The sequence below is a fragment of the Vipera berus genome (assembly GCF_964194415.1).
Source record: "Vipera berus genome assembly, chromosome: 2".
Lineage (NCBI taxonomy): Eukaryota > Metazoa > Chordata > Lepidosauria > Squamata > Viperidae > Vipera > Vipera berus.
Window position 1 is genome coordinate 196,212,135 of NC_138203.1, and position 24,672 is coordinate 196,236,806.

At 39.2% G+C, this 24,672-nt stretch overlaps 1 protein-coding gene across 9 annotated transcripts in view; it reads left to right on the top strand.

Moving 5' to 3' along the window:
- Positions 1-24,672, top strand: part of PRELID2 (PRELI domain containing 2) — a 226,080-nt gene that overhangs the window by 34,210 nt on the left and 167,198 nt on the right. For 4 of the 9 annotated variants that reach the window (XM_081317339.1, XM_081317344.1, XM_081317343.1 and 1 more), the window contains exons 6-7: positions 2,014-2,078; positions 2,649-6,268. In XM_081317339.1, coding sequence (XP_081173465.1) covers positions 2,014-2,070 — 57 coding nt within the window. In that variant the 3' untranslated portion in view covers positions 2,071-2,078; positions 2,649-6,268. Of the gene's footprint in view, positions 1-2,013; positions 2,079-2,648; positions 6,269-24,672 lie in introns of those variants that run through there. The other 5 variants (XR_014025069.1, XR_014025070.1, XM_081317341.1 and 2 more) reach the window with 3 other exon arrangements.

The following is a 24,672-nucleotide window of genomic DNA, read 5'->3' on the forward strand; positions in this document are numbered from 1 at the left end:
CTGCTGTTTATGGTTGTTCTGTCATGGCATCTTCTCAGAATCTAATTATAAGACTGAGTATGTATGTTCAATCACAAACAGACACATGGTCAAGCAAACGTGATAGTGTACATTATAAAATTGATTAGAAGAAAAATTGAGAACTCCTGGCACTTTTGAATAATGTAAACAATTGATCCTGGCCCATTTTGGGGTTCTTGGGGATAATTGTCAGAACTCGAAATAGATTAAGATTGTGTAGATAGAACATAATGATGCTACATGAGATCTTTTTATTTCTTTTGATAACTTTTTTAAACATCTGGTCAGATTTGTTCTGGGATGCTGCAGTGGTTACTTGACATTCATCTTACTTGCAGATGGTTCACCTTTTTCTTTCAGTTGTTTCTATTTTCATCACTTTCTGTAATAATGGCACAAGCAAAACAAGACAAAGAGGTCAAATTTCATTTTCTGTGAGAAGTACATGGACACACTGGACATACTTGCTGCAATCTTAAAAGTCAGAGCAAAGCCACATGATGCAGCAGATATTATGACATACTGAAACTAATATGAAATAACAGCTTTCTCTCATTTTATATTAATTCACTTTATGTGAGGTCTAGCAAGGCGAAGGAAGCCCAAAGTTACCTTTAGAAGAAAATACTTAACGGTTTTCCTTTCACTACAGAGGTCACTTAAGTTCCACTGTCTACATTTGTACATAACAAACAAGATTTGTTACAGCAAAAAGATCAGTTTAGTTGATAAAATTAAAATGACAAGTATTAGAATCTCGGTTGTAAGGAATATATTTATTGAGCAGTACCATTCTTTCAGTCATATGTGATCTGCAATTGACCATTAGTCATTTTATATATTCCTTCCCCCCCTTCTTTCCTAACCCCTATATTATAGGCAGCAGTGCTGTGAGGAAGAAAGAGAAATCAGCTTTCGCACTGTGAACATAATTGATTCAATAAATAACATGTTAAGATTCCCAGTGCAAAACTCAAGAGTTCTCACATTTGTCAGTTCGTGCTGTATTTAGTAAATGGTGGCAAACTTAATTTAGATGGATGAGCTGTATTAGCCAGTTCTCACTTCCTGTGGAGATGATGAAAACAGAAAAAGGAGCTGCAAGTTCCAATATTTAAAGTTTATAAAGAAGCACTTTGCAAGCCATTCTGAAATGTGGATCATTTGGGTTATTGATTTGGAACTGATCCAGAGTTGGCATGGTAAACACAATTTCCAAATTCTGTTATGAAAAGAGGAATTGAAGGTGCATTGCACTGTTTGAGCTGCCAGTTCTTTGTTACATATGCAGATGTTTCTCCTTTACCAGGGAAACATGAACTACGGCCACTGACATCTCGATCTGAAAACAAACAGAATATAGTAAATACTAGAATCAAACTAGCAATTTCTGATTGGAACACTGGTCAAAATTGCAACAAGCTAGAGCTCAAGTTTCTAGTTACAAGAGAGCTGAGAAATCAGTGCAAACAATATATATTTAACTTCCCAGAATTTTAAAAAAAATGTATGAAGTATGAGCTTTATACATATAATTCCCAACTCACTCCCTGAAATGTTTGCTGGTTGTGACCAGAAAGACATTCAAAATTACTAGCCAAAAGCCCAAGCAGTCTATTCATGAAATGTTAAGAATCTAAAAGAGAAACTTCTTTTTAGGAATTTGCAACTTGTGTTATTGCTTAGTTTTTTATGTAGATTTTTACATTAGTTCCTTTCGAGAGCAGCTTTCCCAAAATCGTAGATATAGATAGAATTTATAGAATGCCCTGTTGTTTGACTACTTTCCTCTTGTGATTTTTCATGGGTTTCTATTTATCCTGAAAGTTAGCAGATCATCAGTGAAACTTGTAAGAGGGTTAGTGCAGTTGGACTCCAATGAGTGACTCTAATTGTGTTAGCAAGAGATTTGTGATGACACTGGAGTATGCATAGAGTTATTTGTAAAATATTTAGATTTCAAAGTGATCTAGTCTGTGATTTTTTTTACAGAGTATCTCAATCATGGAGAGACTTCTGCAAGACCAGTTTGGAGGGCCTGTTTTATAATGAAAAATGTGAGTGTATAGATGAACCGTTTTATTCAACGTAATAAAGTTAAAAGATTTTATAGCCTATTTGATTCTGAGCATATTTGAAAAGTCTAATAACTTGAATTCTGCTTGTACCAGAACTTTCACAAGTTCTTCATGACTCACTGTATGATAGAGTTAGCCTAAGGTAGCTATAAAAAGAGTGGTGCTTCCTTTGTGTTCCCATGCATGGCTAAGCATCTCATTACAAGGTCTTGTAGAGCCATACTAGGTTTTGCTTGTACTAGGACCAGTACTTGAAACCTTTGGCTAAATAGCAGATTTTGTCATATAAATAGTCTTCTTATGGTTGCTGTTATAGCATTGTTTTCTAAACAGTACATACATACATACATACATACATACATACATACATACATACATTCCCTCTCCCAGCTATATTTAAATGAGTTGTTCTGAAGTTGGTTGGTACAACGTAGAAATAAATAAATAATCCCGTGGGCTTTAGGAAAGAGAGCAAATGACTATTGATTGCTTTGTAGTTATTATTTTTTAAAAGATATTTATTGCAGGGGTTCTTTTTTCCCCCCCCAGGAACTAAAGTCTCCATATATCTAAGTTGATACATAGCGCTACATCCTTATTTCCAACCTTACATTTTACTGAAGTTAACCCTGTGGGTTGTTTTAACGAAGAAGAAAAGATTGTTGAAGAGAAGAGAAAGATTTGCAGTCTCCCCTAAGTAACAGACATGGAATGACATAATTTGAACAATACATGCTCCAGAACAAAATATTTATTTTGAAAAATGCATCACCGTGTACTTGTTCTCTGATTTCAAAGATGTAAATATTTATAAGAAACCATCCATTTGAAAAATAACTCCCAGATCTTTGGTTCTAAGGAAAAGCTTACTAGCCAAAAGGAATAGGTTTTTCTTGTATTTTAATATGCATAATTTTGTTTGACAGAATATATTACATGGAAACTGAGAGAATTAAGAGATGATGTGAATTTATACTATATGAACACATAAAGACTAAGAATTTAGTTTTTTTTTAAAAAAAATATTCATTGTTCTTTTATAGTACAAAAATGGTAAACATACACAAATGTTATTAATATATTTTGGATTACCAATATAGCTCTGTAAACTGAACCATTCCAAAACTTAGGGTTTTAAAGTAGTATCTATCTTAATATAGAATGGCAAACTATTTTTATATTGTAAAAGGTTTTCAGTGATTGTATTTAATTACTTCACTTAAAGTACTGTGTGATGAAATGGAAGTTTAACTAAACAGTTTAACTAAACATTATAAACAGTGACATAGAATCAAGATCACACAAAGTATTAGTACCGCTTTATAAAACCCTAATGAGGCCACACCTGGAATACTGCAACCAATTTTGATACTACAAAAAAGATGTTGAGGCCTTGGAAAAAGTTCAGAGAAGAGCAACTAAGATGATCGAAGGCCTGGAGACTAAAACATATGAAGAATGGCTGCAGGACTTAGGTTTGACTAGTCTAAAGAAAAGAAGAAACAGGGGCGACATGATAGCAGTATTCCAGTATTTGAGAGGCTGCCACAAAAAAGAGGTGTCAAATTATTCTCCAAAGCACCAGAGGGCAGGACAAGAAACAATAGTTGGAAACTGATCAAAGACAGAAGCAACCCGGAATTAAGGAGAACGTTCCTAACAGTGAGGACAATTAACCAGTTGGAACAGCTTGCCTTTAGAAATTGTGGGTGCTCCATTTACTGGAGGTTTTTAAGAAGAGACTGGACAGTCACTTGTCTGAGATGGTGTAGGCTATCATGCTTGACCGGGGGGCTGGACTAGAAGACCTCCGAGGTCTCTTCCACTTCTGTTCTATTCTGTATTGTTGCTTTTCAAATTGTGGGTATAAACAGTCTCTTTGAAGTGAGAAATATATTTGATGAAAATACATAGAGATCAAGGTCACAAGATTCTAATGGATCTTAAAATTCTTTGTAGACTAGTGAAGATATCAGGCTTTTAATAAGCATTGACATATCTACATATATTGTACATACTTTTTTTCACTATTAGGACATCAAGTAGCTGAAGTGCCAAGTGGTAGTTAACATATCTACCCAGAATTAGCAAATTAATTGCATTAAATAAACTCTATCAACATCAAAGAGATTTGGGTGACGCTTAGATAAATATTTGAGTTTCAAATTATTTAACTTTTGATTAAATAAAATTATGTTCTGGAGCAATAGAGATATTTTTCCAACTTGCACTTTTATGATGAAGATTGCTGGAATGAGATGGAGTGAATTTACATTTACTAAGCATAGCAGTTCCATTGGGTCATTTTTAATTTCTTTCAGCAATGAGATGATCTAAGCATTTGAACAGCTGTTGGACAGCTGGCTAATGGACCCAACAGTGTGCCAACTGACTGCTGCTTCCCTATACTTTTTCCTCTCTTATTAAACATGTTGAAAGCAGGATGGATGATCCCAGCAATATGAATACTGAGCAATGGTGGAGACAATCGTTTCCTGCTGTGTTTGAATTTTGCCCTCATTTTTTCCGTACGTGAACGAAACATTCACATAGAGAGAATGCAAAAAGATGAAAATTAATGTGCATTCTAATTGTTACAAAGGCAGGATTGATATATGAATGTTGCTCTTGCAGTTTATTGAAATGCTGAAGACCAACAAAACTCCCACCTAAAAATACACACATGCATTAATATATTATCTTAGAACATAATAGACGTAGTTTTGAACCCCCAAGGAAGTTGTTAAGAATTATTTTGTTAGATGGATGTAAAAATGCATCATTATTGAATCAAAAGTTTTGGGTATCATTTTATAATTATGGCAACATACCAATTATCAGATGCTTCATTAATAGCTAGATGTATATCAGTCAGTGCTAGAAGGGCTAACCCAGTTATGGGCTGTATTAAAATAAGCACTGCATCAAATATGTTTGAAGTTGTTATTCCCCTCTAATCTATCACACCTGGAACATACTGAATGCTTCTGGGTATTGCATTTCCAGTAGGATTGACAAGTTAAAATAAGTTCAGAGGAGGGGAAGAATATTGATACAGAGACATGACATGCCCTGTGAGGACAACTAAAAGAACTTGGGGTGATCAGATTGGAGAAAAGACCAAGGGAAGATATCTCAGGGTTCAGGTACATAAAAGGGTGCCCTAGAGAAGAAGGTCCAGAAGCAATACCCAATGAACAATAAATGAATATATACAAATGATGGGTATAAATGTGGGAGTCTGGATGGGAAACAGCAGCCTTCAACTGAACCTGATAAGACCAAACGGCTTTGGATTTTAGGGCCTTCTGGATCTGTGACTTTAATACTGGATGCCCCAATCAGATCTGGCGTGCAACTTGGAGGTCCTACTGAACTCATGACTTCTGCTCATAGAGCAGATGCCAACCATGGCAGGAGGGACTTTGTGCTAGTTGTGCCCTGGATGAGGCTCTGCTTGCAGTTACTCATGCCCAGGTCACCTTCCAAATGGACAGTTGTAATGTACTCTATATGAGGCTGCCCTTGAACAGCATCCAGAAGCGTCAACTGCCAGAAAAGCACAGTTGTGCATGCCCCTAGAATGGCATACATTCAACCTCTGCTCTATGCAATGCCTTGACTGTTGATTTGCTTCTGTTTCAATTCAAGGTGCTGGTTTTGATCTTTAAAGCCCTACAGGGCATGGGATCAGGTTATTTGAGGGACCACTTTTCCCTGGATACTTCTACTCATCCCATCAGGTGCAGCAGGAGGAGTGTGTATGAGTCCTATCTACTGAAGAATTCCATCTAATGGTATCTGGGAGGCGGGCCCTTTCCGCCACAGAACCTGCCCTTTGGAACATCATTGCCTCTCACCCTCTTCCACTCCCCATGATGAGATTAGTCCTGACTCTATAGGCATTTAGGAACTCCCTGAAAACAGTTCTTCCAGCAGGCTTGGGGATGCCATGGAAATGGGGAGCCCAGAAAATTGTAGCACTGTGTGTTGGGATGCTGGTTCATTCTCATTTATATTTTTTAATTCTTTTGTCTGTTTTTAACTGGTATCTCCATAGATGTTCCAACAGGTTGCTTTATTGTACACTACCTAGCATCATGTTTGTGAGATGGGTGTTTATATAAATCAAATAAACAAGCTTAACTAACTGGATTTCTTTCTTTTCCCCCCTTCCATTTAATTATGCTGATTGACCCTGCTGTTTTGTTGGCAAAGTTTTTTAGAAGTGGTTTGCCATTGCCTTCTTAGGGCTGAGAGAAAGTGACTCTACGATTCTAGTGTTCTATGTGAAAAGTTGTTCTTCAAAATTCTATCTAATGATCTCACTATAGTATAATTCTTGCCAAAGAACAAACTTCTGTTCTTAAGCAGAGAGCTTTCACACCATAGACCAAATCGCAGCTCCTGAGCCAACTAAGCTGACTAAAACTCCACTATCTACTCTAATTGCAGCATCTAACTTAATATAGGATAATTATATCTGTTAAATCTTACAGATTGGTTGCAATAGATTACCAAGAGTCTTAGGCCTATGGTTTCATCTTGTAATAGACCATTCAGTATTTGAAATAGTTTATTTTACTGTGTTGTTGGATATGTTCTTTTGCTAGCCCATTAGAATAAGCTGGAATGTAGCCTCTCACCTTTGTTTAATCATAGGATAGTTAGTATCAACTTACTTTTTTCAACTCTTCAAGCCGTTTGCCTTGGTAGAGGGTTATCGGGAGGAATATTGACTTGGATGGGTGACGGTGGGTCTAAATCTGAGCAAGTGAGGAGCTGTCTATAGTGATGGCTCTATATAATATTTCCCACCTATAGATAACCTTCCTGCTCAACATGAAAAAAGAACGTAGAATAAATAATGTTCTATAACATAGGAAGACCCAGAAGAGAGAGTTCACTTCCATTTAAGTGGTCAGGCCAGAAATTAATGACAACTCTGAAATCATGAATAATTTCTGACGGAATAGAACAACCAGCTGAGAGGATTTTGGCAGTTCCCAAAATTGCCTGTGTTAGATCTGATCAGTTTATTATGCACCAATGTATTTTTTTAAAAAAGTTACAAAAAAATTAAGCAATTTACATGGCTGCCTGTATTATTTAAAATCCAGAAGAGACTGAATAGGATAACTTCTTGTTGGAGAAAATACAGATTTGATTTCTGTTTAATTGATAATGGGTTCATTTTTGTTCCATAATAGTTGCACTTTTGTGAAACATTCTTATATGGCATTTTTTAATCTCCCTGAATCTTTCCTGTACTGATTGAAATTGGTTTCTTAATAGTTTTTATTTTATTGTTTCCTTTGTCTCAAAGAGACTATTAGAGGAAATATAAACAGTAAGACGAATTGTATTAAACTAGAATCTTTCCGACTGAGGGATTGAGTTTACAATTTGACTTGTTTGGGTTACTATAAAGGTATTTTCCTCTATAAAAGAAATATATTGCCTAGTTAGTTGATACCACTATGCTATTGATGTTTTAGACTTCAAAGAACTCCAGTCTGTCTTTCATAAATAATTCCCAACACAGCCCCTTTTTCAATCCTTTCTCCAAGTGGATACTTCATGTGTGAAAAAAAATGACCTTTTACTGTCTGAAGGATAATACCAATATATATAAAACTCAACAAACAGCTTTTCTAAGGCCCACCTGCCCATCACAATTATCTCAAAATGTCCTCTGTGTAGCGTCTTCTGTGCATTCTACCTCTTGAGAAGAGAGATGGCTAGTAAAATAGTTTGCCAAAACTGAAAGGGATTGAGACCTTCCTCATAGTAGTTGTTACTATCATAGTGAATTGTATGGTATGTTGCCCCATGAGGTGAGTTGAACATGTTATGTGTACCCATAATAGTCTAAGCTTGGAAATCACAGGAGTGCCAACAAACTATCAAAATCAGATTCAAAAATGATTGACTGTTGAAGATGTTTGTCAATTACATGCTTGTTTGTAGTTTAATCCTTGGCTTAAACTTAAATCCTTGTGTATCTTGCAGAATATGACATTCAATTATTTTAAATTCAAAATAACAATATTTTAGCACCTGGGATATCTGAATAGAACTGTATTCATTAATTTGGTCATGCACACATGCTTATAATATTTGCTCTGTTCTAGAAAGCAAAACTAGCTTTTTTTGTAGTGGTACAGATATTAAACTGAAATAATAGTTTGCAAACTTAATTCTCAAATCATTTTCAATATACTTACATTAGTCATTTTTTCATTTATTGTAGAGCTTGCTTCCCAGTTTATGTTTGCTGAAAATCAATTATTAAAGAGTGACTAATGGAATAATAAATATTTTTACATCTATTTCTCTAATAGATGTGCAATTTGATTTAAAAAATCCTTCATAATATTCATAATGTTTGCCCTTCAAGTAATCTATTGATATTCTATAAACCTCTTTGCTAAAATGTGTAACACCCATAAAAATAACATGCCAAACTGAGTTCTAAAATGAGTTGTTTAGAAATTATAGGCAAACAGCATAAAAAAATGACTCCTTAGCAAATATTTGGAGGAATAACAAACTGTCCACAACTTTAATTTCTGAAGGATATAGACTAGAACAGGGGTAGGCAACCTTGGCTCTTTTATGACTCATTGCCTACCCCTGAACTAGAATATATTAGAATCATAGAATCTATAAGTTGAAGGGTTTTCACAATTTTTCTTGTTGAGCCTTCTGTTCATAGGTAATATCCACTAAACTCTCTCCTACAGACAGTCATCTTTGAAAATCTTCAGTGAGACATTTATTACAGTTTTAGGCAGACTGTTTCACTATTCACTAGCTCTTAATATCAGAGCCCGGATTATCTAAGGGAACACCTGCTGCCAGCGTCAATTTCCCATCGTCCTGTGCGCTCCCACAGGGAGGGCCTCCTCAGGGTACCGCCGGTCAAGGATTGCCGACGGGCGATCCACAGGGGGAGGGCGTTCTCTGTGGGCGCGCCTGCCCTATGGAATCAACTGCCAACGGAACTCCGGACTGCCCCCGACCTAAAAACCTGGCTCTTTGAGCTATCTGGTCTGGACTGAGGGGTTTAATGTTTTTAAATTGTGATTTAATTTTTGTGGCTAGACTTAATTTAATTTTATTTTAATTTTATATTGGATTGTTTTTAAATTTTGCCTTGTAAACCGCCCTGAGTCCTTTGGGAATAGGGCGGTATATAAACCGAATAAATAAATAAATAAATAAATAAATAAATAAATAAATAAATAAATATTCAGACTGATTTTTTTTCTTTTAGTCACAAATTGCTGGCCCCTTTTATGTCCTGTTTCTGAAAAGAATGGGCCCATGTTTTAGAAGATAGTTTTTTAGAAATGTATAGGCTGCTACCATATGTCTCCATAGTCTTCTGCTTTGCAAGGTAAACATGATGCTGTTGATATGCTATCATGGTCAGCTCCTTTCATTCTTTTAGGCCTTTTATTGTGGTAGCTCTGTTTGATCCAACGTCAACTTCTCCATGTCTCTTTTAAGATAAAATTGTTTAAACTTGGACACATAATTTCAAGTGAATTACTGCCAACATAGAATGAAACAAAAATATTTTCTATGATCTAGAAGCAATACTTTTGTTACTGCAACCCAAATTTCTACTGGCCTATTTAGCTCCAGCATCATACTTCTTGGTCACACTTACGTTGGCTGGCTGACCGGCCATACTCAGCGTGTGGTCCTCAATTGAACTGCATCTACATGGAGGGAAGTGTGTAGTGGGGTGCCTCAGGGGTCTGTTCTGGGCCCAGTGTCCTTCAACAGCTTCATCAATGATTTGGATGAGGGGATAGATGGGGAACTCATCAAATTTGCAGATGACACCAAGCTGGCAGGAATAGCCAACACTCCAGAAGACAGGCTTAAGATACAGAAGGATCTTGACAGACTTGAACATTGGACGCTATCTAACAAAATGAAGTTCAGTGGTGAAAAAAGTAAGGTTCTACATTTAGGCAAGAAAAACCAAATGCACAGGTATAGTATAGCTGGTACTCAATAGCAGTAACTGAGAGGGATCTTGGAGTCCTAGTGGACAATCACTTAAATATGAGCCAGCAGTGTGCTGCAGCTGCCAAAAAAGCCAACACAGTGCTAGGCTGCATTAACAGAGGGATAGAATCAAGATCACGTGAAATGTTAATACCACTTTACAATGCCTTGGTAAGGCCACACTTGGAATACTGCATCCAGTTTTGGTCACCACAATGTAAAAAAGGTGTTGAGACTCTAGAAAAAGTACAGAGAATAGCAACAAAGATGATCAGGGGACTGGAGGTGAAAGCATATAAGGAACGGTTGCTGGAATTCGGTATGTCTAGTCTAATGAAGAGAAGGATGAGGGGGGACATAGCAGTTTTCCAATATCTCAGGGGTTGCCACAAAGAAGAGGGAGTTAAACTATTCTCCAAAGCACCTGAAGGCAGGACAAGAAGCAACAGATGGAAACTAACTAAACTAACAAAGAGAGAAGCAACCTAGAACTAAGGAGAAATTTCTTGACAGGTAGAACAGTTAATCAGTGGAACAACCTGCCTTCAGAAGCTGTGAATGCTCCAACACTACAAGTTTGTAAGAAGAGATTGTCTGAAATGGTATAGGGTTTCCTGCCTGAGCAAGGGGTTGGACTAGATAACCTCCAAGCCCCCAATTTTTATTATTATTATTATTATTATTATTATTATTATTATTATTATTATTATTATTATTATTATTATTATTATTATTATCTTCATCATATTATCATTATCATATTATCATTATTATTATCATTATTATTATGTGACTGACTACAAGTACTAGTCAAGCACCACATGAAAAAGGAAAGAAGGCGAGGTTGTCAGAATACAAGCTAACTTGAGGGCTAATCCACATGGAGCCCCATTTCCATCTGTCCTGTTTGCCATCGTTCACTTCCTAGATACTAAAATGGACAATGTGAAATTTGAGCGGGCCACGAACAAGGAGTATTTATCGGAGGTGGTGACCCTTTGAGAGCTGTATGCAACGAAATTTCATTTTGATGTATGCCGATTGGTGTACATTCAAAGTGAGAATAAAGTTATCATTATCATTGTCCAAGAAGTGTGATGCTGGAGCTAAATAAGCCAGTACTTGTAGCTACTAGTAGTTGTAGTCAGACACCATATTCTCCCTCACACTGCCCCAGGCCAGGTTACTAGAATTCTGCATCTTGCATCCAGTGCTGTGCCAGAGCTAGCTCTTTTTGGCTAAGAACGCTGATTATTGGATTTTCACACTAGAACAAGAATGGGTGTAGAACCCCTATCCCACCCATGTCAGATGTTATTCAAAAGTCTGACCAATGCCATTTCTCTAACCCTGACAATAAAAGCTCCAGATAATCCATGTTATTATCCAAGGGGCAGTAAAATTGTTTTTATCTACTATTTCAGCCACTTTCTTCTGAAAGGGAGGTTAAATACTAGATAAAAATTGTCTGGTATAGTAGAGTCACTGATGACTTCTTGAGGAGGGGGTGAACCAAGGCCTCTTTAAGAGTAATGAAACAAACTCCCTAACTCAAGAATTTACACCCGCTAGAACTCACTCGTGATATACCCAGGTCACCTTAACAATCCAGGAGAGCATCTATCCAAAGAGCAGATAGCTGAGCTCAAAGTCCTAAGGTGCAAACAGCTGTCTCTTTTGTGTCTGATCAGAGATCTACAGCCTTGGTTAGTTTTGATTAGCTTACATTGCACTTTGCTTTTCGAAACATTCTGCTGTCACCAGTTTGATTATATCCCTCAACCGTCTCTTCCTCAAAACATATGCAACAACACACAAGAAGCTGTTAGGGCCCAACTCTCTTTGTGCTTTGTTCCCAGGCCTCCTGAGGGGTTTCCTTGAAGCAATCAGAGAGTAATGTTGCTTCATTCTTACCAGCATCCTTAAAGTAAAAGGCATGGGGTGTTTTTTTTGGTGCTGCTTTATTTTTTACAAAGTTACATTCAGCATAAAGTTGGAAAGGAAGAAAGCTTTTAACCTTTGGAGACCGTGGGTGATCTTTGTCCATTTGCATTAGTGTGGTGGCATTCAAACAGGACAAATGCCACATTTGGAAGACTCCTGCTGTTGCCCACTTATCTCTGTGTCTCTTCAGTGATCACAAAATCTAATGGCAACCCATGAAAAGCTGTCTCAAGGAGCAATAGGTTGTTTTGGTTTTCCATTTATTTATTTATTTATGAGCAAAGAGCTCAGCTTGTGACAAATTGCTCCCAGAACAGCAGCTACTATATAAAACAAATAAGACATGACTGTGTGCATTTATTGCAAATAAAGGGTGGAACTTATAGCCCTCCAGATAATCTTGGGATTCCAACTCCCCTCATCCCAAACCCCCATTGCCAATGCTTGGAGATGATCAGAGTTGTAATCCAACAATGTAAGAGGAGAGCTGAGCCAGACTAGGCCAGTGACGAGAGGGGGTGCCAGACACACCAGGAGGAAATGGAGGACAGTGGAGGTGCCTGGGTGAGTGGTCAGAATAGGCTGACGGCCAGGGCGAGGGGCAGAGCGAGAGACTCAGACATTAAATCAATGACGGAGAGCGGAAAGACTGCAAATTGCCTGAGAGAAAGGGACATAGGAACGGGACATTTGCAACCCTTTCAGGGGTAGCATTATTTTTTATTTTATTTTTTTTATTGAAAAGTTTTAAAATACAATTTTCCTTTAAAAAACCCCCCTTCCCCCTCCCTCCTCCCCCCCTACCTCCCCTCCTCCCCCCTCCCTCCCCCCCCTACCTCCCCCCCTCCCCCCCCTACTTCCCAGAGCTGAATACAAGGTATATATATATAAAAAAAAAGCAAACCTAAGCAACCATATACTAACAACTATAAATTCTAAAATCCATCACTCTCTAGCTTATATAGGATAAAACAAACCTTTACAATATTAAATATATATATAAAAAAAAACTAGAATAAGAAAAGGACACTCTCTAGCTTATATAGAATGGAACAAACCTTAATAGTATTAAACATATATTAAAGACAAAAAAAAGGAAAAAAAAACCCTTCTCAACCCTATAAAGGTAAAGGTTCCCCCGCACATGTGTGCTAGTCGTTTCCGACTCTAGGGGCCGGTGCTCATCTCCGTTTCATAGCCGAAGAGCCAGCGCTTGTCCGAGGACATCTCCGTGGTCATGTGGCCGGCATGACTAGACGCCAAAGGCGCACGGAACGCTGTTACCTTCCCACCGTAGTGGTCCCTATTTTTCTACTTGCATTTTTACATGCTTTCGAACTGCTAGGTGGGCAGAAGCTGGGACGAGTAACAGGCGCTCACTCTGCTACGCGGCACTCGGGATTCGACCCGCCAAACTGCCGACCTTCCAATCGACAAGCTCAGCGTCCTAACCCACTGAGCCACCGCGTCTCAACCCTATACTTATCCTAAATAAACTCCATCCATTTTATCCATTCCATGATATAACATTCTTACAAATAATTTTCCAAATTAACCAAGGATCCCAAATCAAAAAACTTTAAAGTCAACTCTTCTGTAATCGACCGTTCCTCTTCCAGTACCACATCTATATAATTATTCCAAACACAACAAAAAAGAAAAAAAAAAGATTGCAAACAAAACTTGAACTTTAATCCAAAAAAGCTCACCCTTTCCACAAAACCACCAAATATAAAAATATATTGCGTCTACACCCAAATCTTTTCCCCCCTCCCCTACTTGACTACTTGACTATATCGTAAAAGTTCCAAAGACTTCTGCGATTCCTGCTACTTTCTCTTCTTAGATCGTTTTGCAGCAGCACGCGTCACCCTCTGTTTTATAGATTCATCCGACGAGGTTGTATCTTGATCTCCTCCAACACCGTTGTCTTCTATCTGACCATCTTCGGCCTCTTGATGCACTCCTTCTCCAGATCCCTTTCCAGCTTCCAAAAGTGTTAATGGCGTTGCATTTAAAACATTATTGTAGAAATCACGCGCTTGCATCACAGTAACCAAACGGTACTTTTTACCTTCGTGCGTCACCATCAACCCCACTGGGATCTCCCATCTGAACCTTATATCTCGCTGCTTGAGCTCTTGCACAAGAAATGTAAAATCCTTCCTTCTCCTTAGAATCTTTGGAGGAATTTCTTTTAAGACCAAAACTTCTTGATTAGCAATCATAACTTTAGTATCATAAGCAGCTTGTATAACTTCATCTCTAGTTTCCCTTTTTGCAAAATATACCACCACATCTCTAGGCAACTTCCTCTGTCTGGCAATCCATGAATTCACACGAAACACTTTGTCCATGCCTCCTTTTATTTCAGATGCTGGCTGTTTCAACACTATTTCAAAAGCCTCAGGCTTTTGAGGGGTAGCATTATTGACTGAAACTTTATAATGAGCTAGAGGAAACGATGGCGAAAAAGATGGTTTCAATTTTTTTCATTCAAATTTATCTAATTTTGCACTTCTAGTCCACAAAACATGACCATAATTCAGGGTTATATTTCATAATGATCCTGAATGTGAGAATGGAATCCTCCGATTTAATTTAAAATGCATACTTTAGGCAGTGTACATTAAGAAAAATAAAAGCTTGACTAGGCAACCTTTAAAAAATGCATATGAGGAGACATTTTCAAAAATATTCATAGAAGTTTGAACTTTTTAAAAAGGATTAGTGCAGAACTAAATAATGCAGAAATAGAACAAATTATAGATAAAGATGGAGAAATAAGAAGACAGTATTGACAGATTTTCCTGTCCTTAGTTAAAAGATCCATGGTCAGCAATTTATCCCCTCTCATTTTTGGCAACTCTAATCTGGCTATAGATTCAAAAATAATAATTGGTGTTAATAATTATATTAGGAGAATAGCAGGCATTTTCAAAACTGAGTCACAACTCTCATACAAAGTTGTAATTGTCCTATACCTTTAGATGTTTCATCTAAAATTCTTACTTGTTTAATACAGTATCTCTGTTTACTATGGAACTAAAGATATTGTTAACCATGACTTCTACTCAATTTTCCTTTGTTACGCATTTTATTTAAATGCAAGTTTTATGCTTTTTTAATAAGTGTATATTCACTTTTACAAATTGGTCTGAGTATTATCTATAGTGGTGAACATCAGTAATTCATGCCATCCATTTTATGTACGAATGAATCTGTAATCTAATGGTAACCTAGAATCCCTTTGTAATCATTGTTTTATTTGCATTATTCAAGTGAAACACAATGCAGGTAAATAGGTTTCTGCAACAGGAAATTCAACTGCTAATCCTGTTTTAAATTTTCCCAGATAACATGTATCCTTCTCATTCAATCCCAGAAGTATTTAATCTTCTGGCTGTCCTGCTTCAAAACTTGTAACTGTTTTCTTCTCTCAAACATTTTTGCATAGCACGTATACCTCTTCCTATAGGAATTATTATACTTTCTAATATATAAATGGCTTAAACACCAGCCATTCCTAAACAGTATTTTTTGATAACCCTTCAACTTTAACAAATAACTAAATCATTGTCAACCATACTCAGAAAAAAACAATTTGTCCCTAAAAATAGCTTTTCAAATGCTCTTATTTGCAAAGCTCTCTAAGAGAAGGGAAACCCAATAAAATTAAGAATATTTATCTACATATACCATGTTTAGTTGGTTTTTTTTTACAATGCTTCAGTGCCCCATCCTGGGAAAGGCATATTTGTGAAGACATTTTGCCCTCAAAATTGTGAAGTTTTGCTGTTAGAACATCTGAGTCTCTGAACTATTGCCTACAATTAGTAGACTTGCTGCCAAATCACTGTTAGATCTAGAATATAGTCTTCCATACTGTGTGTGTGTGTGTGTGTGTGTGTGTGTGTGTTTGTGTGTGTTTTGGTGCAATGGCTTGAACTTGTCAGATGGAATGCTGACAGCTTGGGTTTGAGGCCTGAGCGCTGCACAGTGCAGTGAGCTCCCATTACTTGTCCCAGCTCCTGCCATCTAGCAGTTTGAAAGCATGCAAATGTGAGTAAATAAATAGGTACCACTTTGGCGGGAAGGTAACAGCATTCCGTGAGCCTCAGCATATAGTCATGCTGGCAGCATGACTACGGAAGTGTCTTCAGACAATCCTGGCTCCCTCAGCTAAGAAATGGAGATGAGCACCGCTCCCTGGAGTCAGAGACAACTGGACGGGAAAACTTTTTTACCTTTATAGTTTTCCATAGAGTATAAGATATGAAGAACCTTAGCAGCCTTCTTTCTATTGGATAAAAATTCAAAGCCGACCCACACAATAGCCAAGAGCCCACTTTAGGAAATGCTTGATGGCAATAAAAGCAGTTTATTTTTTCATATTGGTTTCTAATTCTTCAAGATAATGTTGTTCTCTGAGTTTGAGTGACATATTACGACACTATTATGCTCAGATCTCCAGATTAGTTAGGAGGAATTTTGTGATATTTATTTGTAGTTATCCTAAACTCCCAAAGACCTTTTTGCCTTCTATATTAAAAGTTGTAAAGTTCTACATTCCTGCCTCTGGTGATAAAACTCTCCCTTCTCCATTTACAATTGTATACAACAAATACCTCTGCCTCCTTCATTTACAATTGTATATAACAAGACTTGTCTCATGTAATTGCCCTTGCCTCAAGATATGGCTTCCTGTCTCCTGTAATTGTCCTTGCCTCAAGTTATGCCTTCCTGTGATAATCCTTGTCTTCTCTGTTAACATTTGTATACGATAAGTTATGCTTTATTGCTTCCTTGTCTTCTCTGTTAGCATTTGTATACGATAGGTTATGCTTTATTGCTTCCTGTGATGACCTTTGCCCTCTTCATTAGCAGTTGTATGCAATGAGCTATGTTCTCCTATGACCTTCCATATGTTAATTCCTCATGTGTGTACTTCCCCCTCCCTGGTGAAACTGCTCAATAAAAGAGTGCTGTGCAAAGCTGTTCGGGGGCAACACCATCCACCCCGGGCACTCTGTGCTCTCTCACCTTGAACAAACTTGTGTTGGTGCCTCAGTTTGTCCTAGGATTCTGTTCCTGCGCTATCGCAGTTCCCAAGTGTGACCGTTGGAACGTCCGGCACACTGGGTCGGTGGCAAAGGGCAAAATCCTTCCATATTCAAGGTGTTCACCCTTGCGAGGGTCCCTCTAAATTCTCACCCCTGCTACGGGGCTCTAAGAGTTGAGGCCGGAACCCTGACCGGTCGCTCGACGCGACAACTGGGGGCTCGTCCGGATCGCGGCTTCAACTCCACAGTACGACTCCTGTCCAGGGGTGTACTGCCTGCACTCCTGTTACCACGCACCTCGGAGAAGGCTTCTAATCGTGAGTAATGGGCTCCCCACTTTCCAAAGTTTCGTCAGGTCATAGGGACGAACTTTTTAATATAGTGCAGAATGCTAATTTTGTTCAAAAATACAATGGCACCATAGTCCATCCTGTAGGAAAGCGACTTTTAACAAAACTTATAATACAATACAATATATTAACAAAAATTGTCCGGCTTATCCGGAATCAGGCACTTTGTCTGTTATGACCTGGGAAAAGCTAGGTAAATATCTTCACAATCATCCCAGGGCGCCTGCTGACATTTTGTCCGCATGGCAAGCAGTGATGGCAGCATTAAAACTTTTGCCATCTCCTTTAGATCTGACATCTTCTACCTCTAAACCTCTTGATCACTCTTCTGATCTTCCGCCTTCATCTGAAGCCCCCCCACCCTATCCTTCCGCACCATCTACAACATCTTCTGACAAACCTTCCTTACATTCTTCATCGTCATCTGAATTTCTAGCCTCCTCTTCTCCAACCTTATTGCCAGGAGGCCAATTAACAAATCTTCTTACTTCATCTGTTTTTCTGACGGATTCTCCTGAAGAAACATCTCTTTATCCTTTAAATTTAGCCCCGGGTGGAGGGGGTCCTGCAATTCATCAAAATATACCTATAAAATTATTAAAAGATTTGAAAATGGCAGTAAAAGAATATGGTATCCAATCGCCATATGTTAAAGGATTACTTGATTCATTAGTAGATGCTAACTCGGCAATGTTACTTTATGATTGGAAAACTCTTTTTTCTATGCTTTTAACTCCTGCTCAATATGTCATCTGGCAATCAGAATACGAAAAACATGTTGAATCAGAGGTCCGAAAAGGACTCCCTCAGGTTGTGACACGTGAACACTTGTTGGGCATCGGTCAATTTGCCACCTTAATTCAACAGCAAAATTGTCCTCGGCGTGCTTTTGCCATAATACATCTCTGTGCAATGGCAGCTTTACGCCGAGTAGATGATGCCTCCGGAGAATCTGCTCAAAATTTTCTCAAAATTGTTCAAGGACCTACGGAACCATATGCTACATTTATCAGTCGCCTTCAATTGGCATTAGAACGACAAATTGATAATAAAGCTGGCAGAGATGAACTAATTATTAAATTGGCTTATAACAATGCTAATAGTGATTGTCAGAAAGTCTTACAACCCATTGCTAACAAACCAGGAGTTACACTTGCAGAATTTTTAGAACTTTGTCGCAGTGTAGGGACAACTTCCTATAAGATGGAAGCACTGGCGGCAGTTATTTCTGCTACTAAAGCGCCCCCTGAAACTTCTCCGGAAGCTTTTCCTATCACAAGAACAGGAAATTGTTTCAACTGTGGCAAACCGGGTCACTTTAAAGGTCAGTGTCGACAGCCTGGGGGAGGGGGTGCGCCTCGTGGCCAAGCACGGGGACCACAGCCACCCCCCAACACAAAGCCAAAAACAGTCTGCCCACGTTGCCGCAAAGGATTCCACTGGGCTTCGCAATGTCGAGCAAATGTTTCCATTCAACAAAATCAGGGAAACTAGGCACGGGGCGATCAACCAGCCCCGCTCCAAAGGTTGAATCTATTTCCACACTTCCTTTTGATTTGGCAAATACTCAACCTTCAAATACATTTTCATTGCCTGTTATTTTAACTTCAGATATAACATATGATGATCCTGGATCAATTTTTACCATGCCATTATCAATTACATTGCAGAAACCTGTTTCCTCTAATATTCCGGCTTTACTTATTCCTAATTCTGTTTTAATTGTTGAAGGAGTAGTCGCTGCTCCTTTTCTTTATGACTCTACTTCACTTCATAATCTTTCTTTATCTGCCTATGGCGATAGGGCCTTTCACCTTAGAGCAGGCACACAAGTTGCCACACTAATTTTTCTGTCGCCACCAACTAACGACACCCCTGGTGTCTTTTCTTTGCATCAACCTGTTCATGCTTCTAAATCCTTTCTTACTGTTTCTTTACAAGGCCGATTTTTTTCTGGTCTAATTGATACAGGAGCTGATGTTTCTGTGATCCGTACAGCTGAATGGCCTGCTGATTGGCCTCTTACCAATACCTCTGCTGTTCAGGGAGTGGGAGGAGCACAGGCTGCCAAGGTTAGCACTAACTGGCTGTCTGCCTCCACTCCTGATTCTTCGGCTACTGCTTTTCTTAAACCTTACGTGTTGCCTCTTCATTGTAACCTCTGGGGGCGAGATCTTCTTTCTCAACTTCGGGCTACACTACATATTCCATAAATATGTTGCCTAAACCTTTGTCACTTGCTTTAAAATCTAGTCTTCCTGTGTGGGTAGATCAATGGCCACTTCCTATTGAAAAACTCACTGCTTTAATAGATTTAGTCCAACAGGGTCATATTGAGCCTTCTACTAGCCCTTATAACACACCAATTTTTGTCATCAAAAAGAAATCGGGAAAATGGAGACTATTACAAGACTTAAGAATGATCAATAACATTCTCCAACCAATGGGCCCATTGCAATGCGGCCTACCTAATCCTAATTTGATTCCTCAAAATTATGACCTTGTTGTAATCGATTTGAAGGACTGTTTCTTTTCTATTCCGCTTGCGGAACCTGACCGTCTTCTTTTTGCTTTTACTATTCCTGAGTTTAATAATAGTAGACCCACTAAAAGGTACCAATGGAAAGTTCTTCCTCAGGGAATGTTAAATTCTCCAACAATGTGCCAATACTATGTAGATAAAGTTTTAGAACCATTTAGACAAAAATATCCAAAAATTTTGGTTTATCACTATATGGATGACATACTAATTGCAGCAGAAGGACCAAAGGGTACTGTTATGCAAACAGTCCCTTTCCTTACTCAGCTTTTAAATTCTGCTGGTCTTTTTATAGCCCCAGACAAAATACAGTCACAATATCCGGTACAATATTTGGGTCATAAGGTACTTGCAGCTGCAGCTGCCCCCGATCTTCCACTTTTAAATATTGGACCTTGGTCAAATTACAACAATATCTTGGTACTTTGAATTGGGCTCGACCTTATTTCTCTCTTCCTACTAATATTTTATCTCCTTTATTTAAGGCCTTAATAGGCCCCAAACATCCTGCAGATAAAATCATCTTGGATTCACATCAATTACAAGTGATTCAAGATGTTAATTTGGCCCTTCGTACTTTGTGGGTGGATCGATTAGAAGCCAACATTCCAATATCTTTGGCTGTTCTTTCCACTCCGCAATTGTATACAGGAATTCTTATGCAAATTAGTAGCAGTAAAAGACTTCTAATTTTGGAATGGTTACACCTTTCTCACACTCCTAAAACTTCTATTTTTTCTCGTATTACCCAACTTGCTGCTCTTTTTACCAAAGCTCGAAAACGGGCAAAGGCAATGATGGGTCTGGAAATAGACACAATTTATCTTCCCTTCCGATTGACACAATGGGAAGAAATGTTTGTAAATTCAGATGTCCTTCAAATTGCTCTTGAAAATTGGAATGGAAAGTTATCTTGCCATCTCCCCACAGACCCTCGACTACAATTGATCAAAACAATCCCAACTACAATTTTTAATCCAATAGCAAAACAACCTATTCCGCAGGCACTAACAGTGTTTACGGATGGTTCAAAAGCCATTGGGGCATGTGTTTGGCAACTTGATTCCACATGGCACAAACATCTCACTACGGGACAATCATCAGCTCAACAAGCTGAATTAGCTGCTTTTAATCTGGCTCTTTCCATTTTTCAAAATCAGCCATTGAACATAATCACGGACAGTCTTTATGTTGCCAACATTGTTTTTTCCATTTTTGATGCCTATATTTCTCCTTCTTTATCACCATCATTAATGACTTTATTTTTACAGCTGCAACAATTGTTACAAAAACGAACAACACCATTATTTGTAGCACATATTAGGAGTCATCAACATCTTCCAGGATTCCTATCAGAAGGGAATCATATGGCGGATGAAGCCTGTAAATCTGTCTCACAGATTTGTGCTTTAACAGCCGGAGAAAGTCACTCATATTTTCATCAAAACAAAAAGGCTCTTGTGAAGCAATTCGGACTCACACACCAAGAAGCTGTTGCAATCATTCAACAATGCCCTACTTGTAGTCTTCAAGCTCGAAGTATCCCTGAAGGAGTAAATCCTAGGGGTACACAAGCTTGCGAGACTTGGCAAATGGATGTTACACAATTTCCTCCATTTGCCCCTTGGAAGTATATTCATGTATCCGTAGATACGTATTCAGGCTTTATCATGGCCACCCTACAAAGAGGGGAAACGGCCAAACAAACAATCAATCATTGTATTAGATCTTTCATAACACTGGGATGTCCTAAAGTTTTAAAAACTGACAATGGCCCTGCGTATTCAAGTACTGCATTTTCGGAATTCTGCTATTGATGGGACATTGTACACAAATTTGGTATCCCATTTAATAGCCAAGGGCAGGCTATTGTGGAACGCACAAATCAAACACTTAAAAATGCATTGCAACGATATTTAGGGGCAAAAGGCGCAAGCCCCCCGACACTCCCAGTGTTGCAAAATGTTCTTAATGTTTGTCTTTATACTCTCAATTTTTTGAACCTTACAGGGTCACCAGCTACTTCAGCCGCTTCTCGACATTTTTCTAACCCTCCTTGTCCAACCTCCAGACCTTCTGTTTATTATAGGCAACTACCAGATCCTACTTGGAAAGGACCGGTACCCCTGATCACCTGGGGAAAAGGCTACGCTGCAGTCCAACTTCCGGATCGCACATTGTGGGTCCCTGCACGTTGCGTACGGCCCTATCATGCTATCACAAAGCTTTCCCCTGCTGTTGACTTTATGTCTTTGCCTTTACTCTTTAGCGACAGCTCAACTGAGGGCTGACCCGCATATTATACTTGCACCCCCTTTTACATCTGTCACTTTCACTTTTCGAGATGACTCTCTGCCTCACTGTAATTATGCATTGCAACACCGCGGTCGTTATCTTGCTTCTCCTTTTCCGGCACATATTCAGTACACTTATTTTCCATGTGCTATTTTCCTTCATGTAACGGTCACCCCCTCCACTATTGGCTCTTACTCCTGCCTTGGCTTTCTAGCCAATGGCACCCGTTTCAATCAAACCGTGTATCTCTTCTCTTCGTATTCTGCCTCCTACCTTCCTGTTCCTTCTCTGCTTGCATCTTGGCTCTCCAGATACCCACCCTATTCAAAGGATCCTTGTGCCGTACGTTACATCCGCTACAGAGGCCCCTCTCCTGTCAACACGCTAAAGTGCCTCTGGTCTTTTGATCGCCTCGTCGGCCACTGTGAAGGAGGAAGAAAAATTTCCCCGCAGCCTCATCATCACATCCATCAACGGGCTTCGCCAAGTCACGGCCAGCGAGGGCGCGATCAACGTCCTTTGTCACTTTCCCGCCGGCCGCATAACATTGCTTGGACGATTACCGATGCGCAGCCTGCTGCACCAGCCGCTCCAAGAACCATTCTACAAGCCTTATCACCACGTCAACATTTTTCTCGATCACGACGCTCTTTGCCCTCCGTCCCTGACAACCAGCATCGCCCTGCAAACTACACCTGGACTATCACTGACTTTCAAGGAAACACCCTATACTCCATTTCCAACCGTACCCTGTGGCCCTGGTTTCCCACGCTCTACTTTGACTTTGCTGAAATGCTCGTAGGAGCCCATGGGTTTAAGCACAAAACAAAGTGTGATCCTTCCCCTCGTGAGGTCTGGAGCACAGGCCCAGGCCTGTACATTTGCCCAGGCTATATTACAGACCTATCCCATATAGATGAATGTGGAACCGCCTCTGATTGGTATTGCAAATCCTGGCAATGTGTGTCCACAGGAAAAATTTGGTGGACTGCGCCTTACACTACTGATTACATCAAGGCAGGACTGGGGCCGGACTCCAACTTGCCTTGGTCCTCATGCAGCAATTGGGCCTGCTGTGGTGTTCGCCTCAACCCAATGTACGTTACCTTCACATCACATGGAAAAAGGCTCCCGCTTGCTGCTTGGTTAGCAGGGAAAAAGTGGGGGGGTAGATCCAATGATAATTCCAGATACCATCATCCAGGTAATATTTTCATAATTCGACTCACTATGTCCCTAGAAGTATCCCCACCTGTGGGTCCAAATAAGCAAAATAACTCTCCTTTTTTACAACCCTTTCCAAGGGAAACTAATCCATTGATAACTCTTGTTTCCTCCACACACGACGCCCTAGTAGCAGCCCATGCTTTCCCTGACAATGATACCAAATGTTGGTTGTGCTTATCTTCTCAACCCCCTTTTTATGAAGCTATTGGCTCCCCCTCCCCATTTGCAAACAGCACCTCTGATGCCACTTGCAGGTGGTCCAATTCTTCTATAACTATATTTTCCATTGAAGGCCAAGGATGCTGTCTTGGATATGTACCTTCTAATTACTCCCACTATTGTATTAATGCCTCATCTGACGCTTATATATCTTGTATGATATTTCTACCAAATGAAAGGACAGGTCTTCCTTATGGAGCTGAGGGGTGGTATACTCACTCTACAACAGCAGATCTTTCCAAACGACTTAAGGGTCAGTTCTTCATTCCTTCCAATGGATCCATCTGGGCCTGCTCCACTGGTGCCACTGCATGTGTCAGTGGAGACATATTACACACAAAAAAAGCCTTTTGTATCCAGGTTTACCTTCTCCCAAAAATGTCTGTCTTTTCTGATAATGACTTTATCTCCCGTATGGAACCACCCCAATATTTTCTTCGAGCTAAGCACGAGGTAATCACCACTATGACCCTAGCCATTCTCTTAGGCCTGGGAGCCACTGGTGCAACAACAGGTATTGCAGGTATGGTCCTGGGTGACCAAAACATCCGCAAGCTAAGTATCGAAATTGATGCAGACCTCAAACGAATCGAACAGTCTATGGTTGCTCTCCAAAATTCTCTCACCTCACTATCTGAAGTTGTTTTACAGAATAGAAGAGGCTTGGATTTGCTTTTCTTAAAAAATGGAGGCCTATGTGTAGCTTTGAAAGAAGAATGTTGCTTTTACACTGATAGCTCAGGTATTGTGCTTGACTCCATGGCAGAATTAAACAAACGATTGAAAGACAGAGAAGGGGAACGCTCCCAGCATTATACTTGGTATCAAGGAATGTTTAACTTCTCTCCCTGGCTGACCACCCTTTTCTCAGCCATAGCTGGTCCTTTAATTTTGTTATTACTTGCATGTGC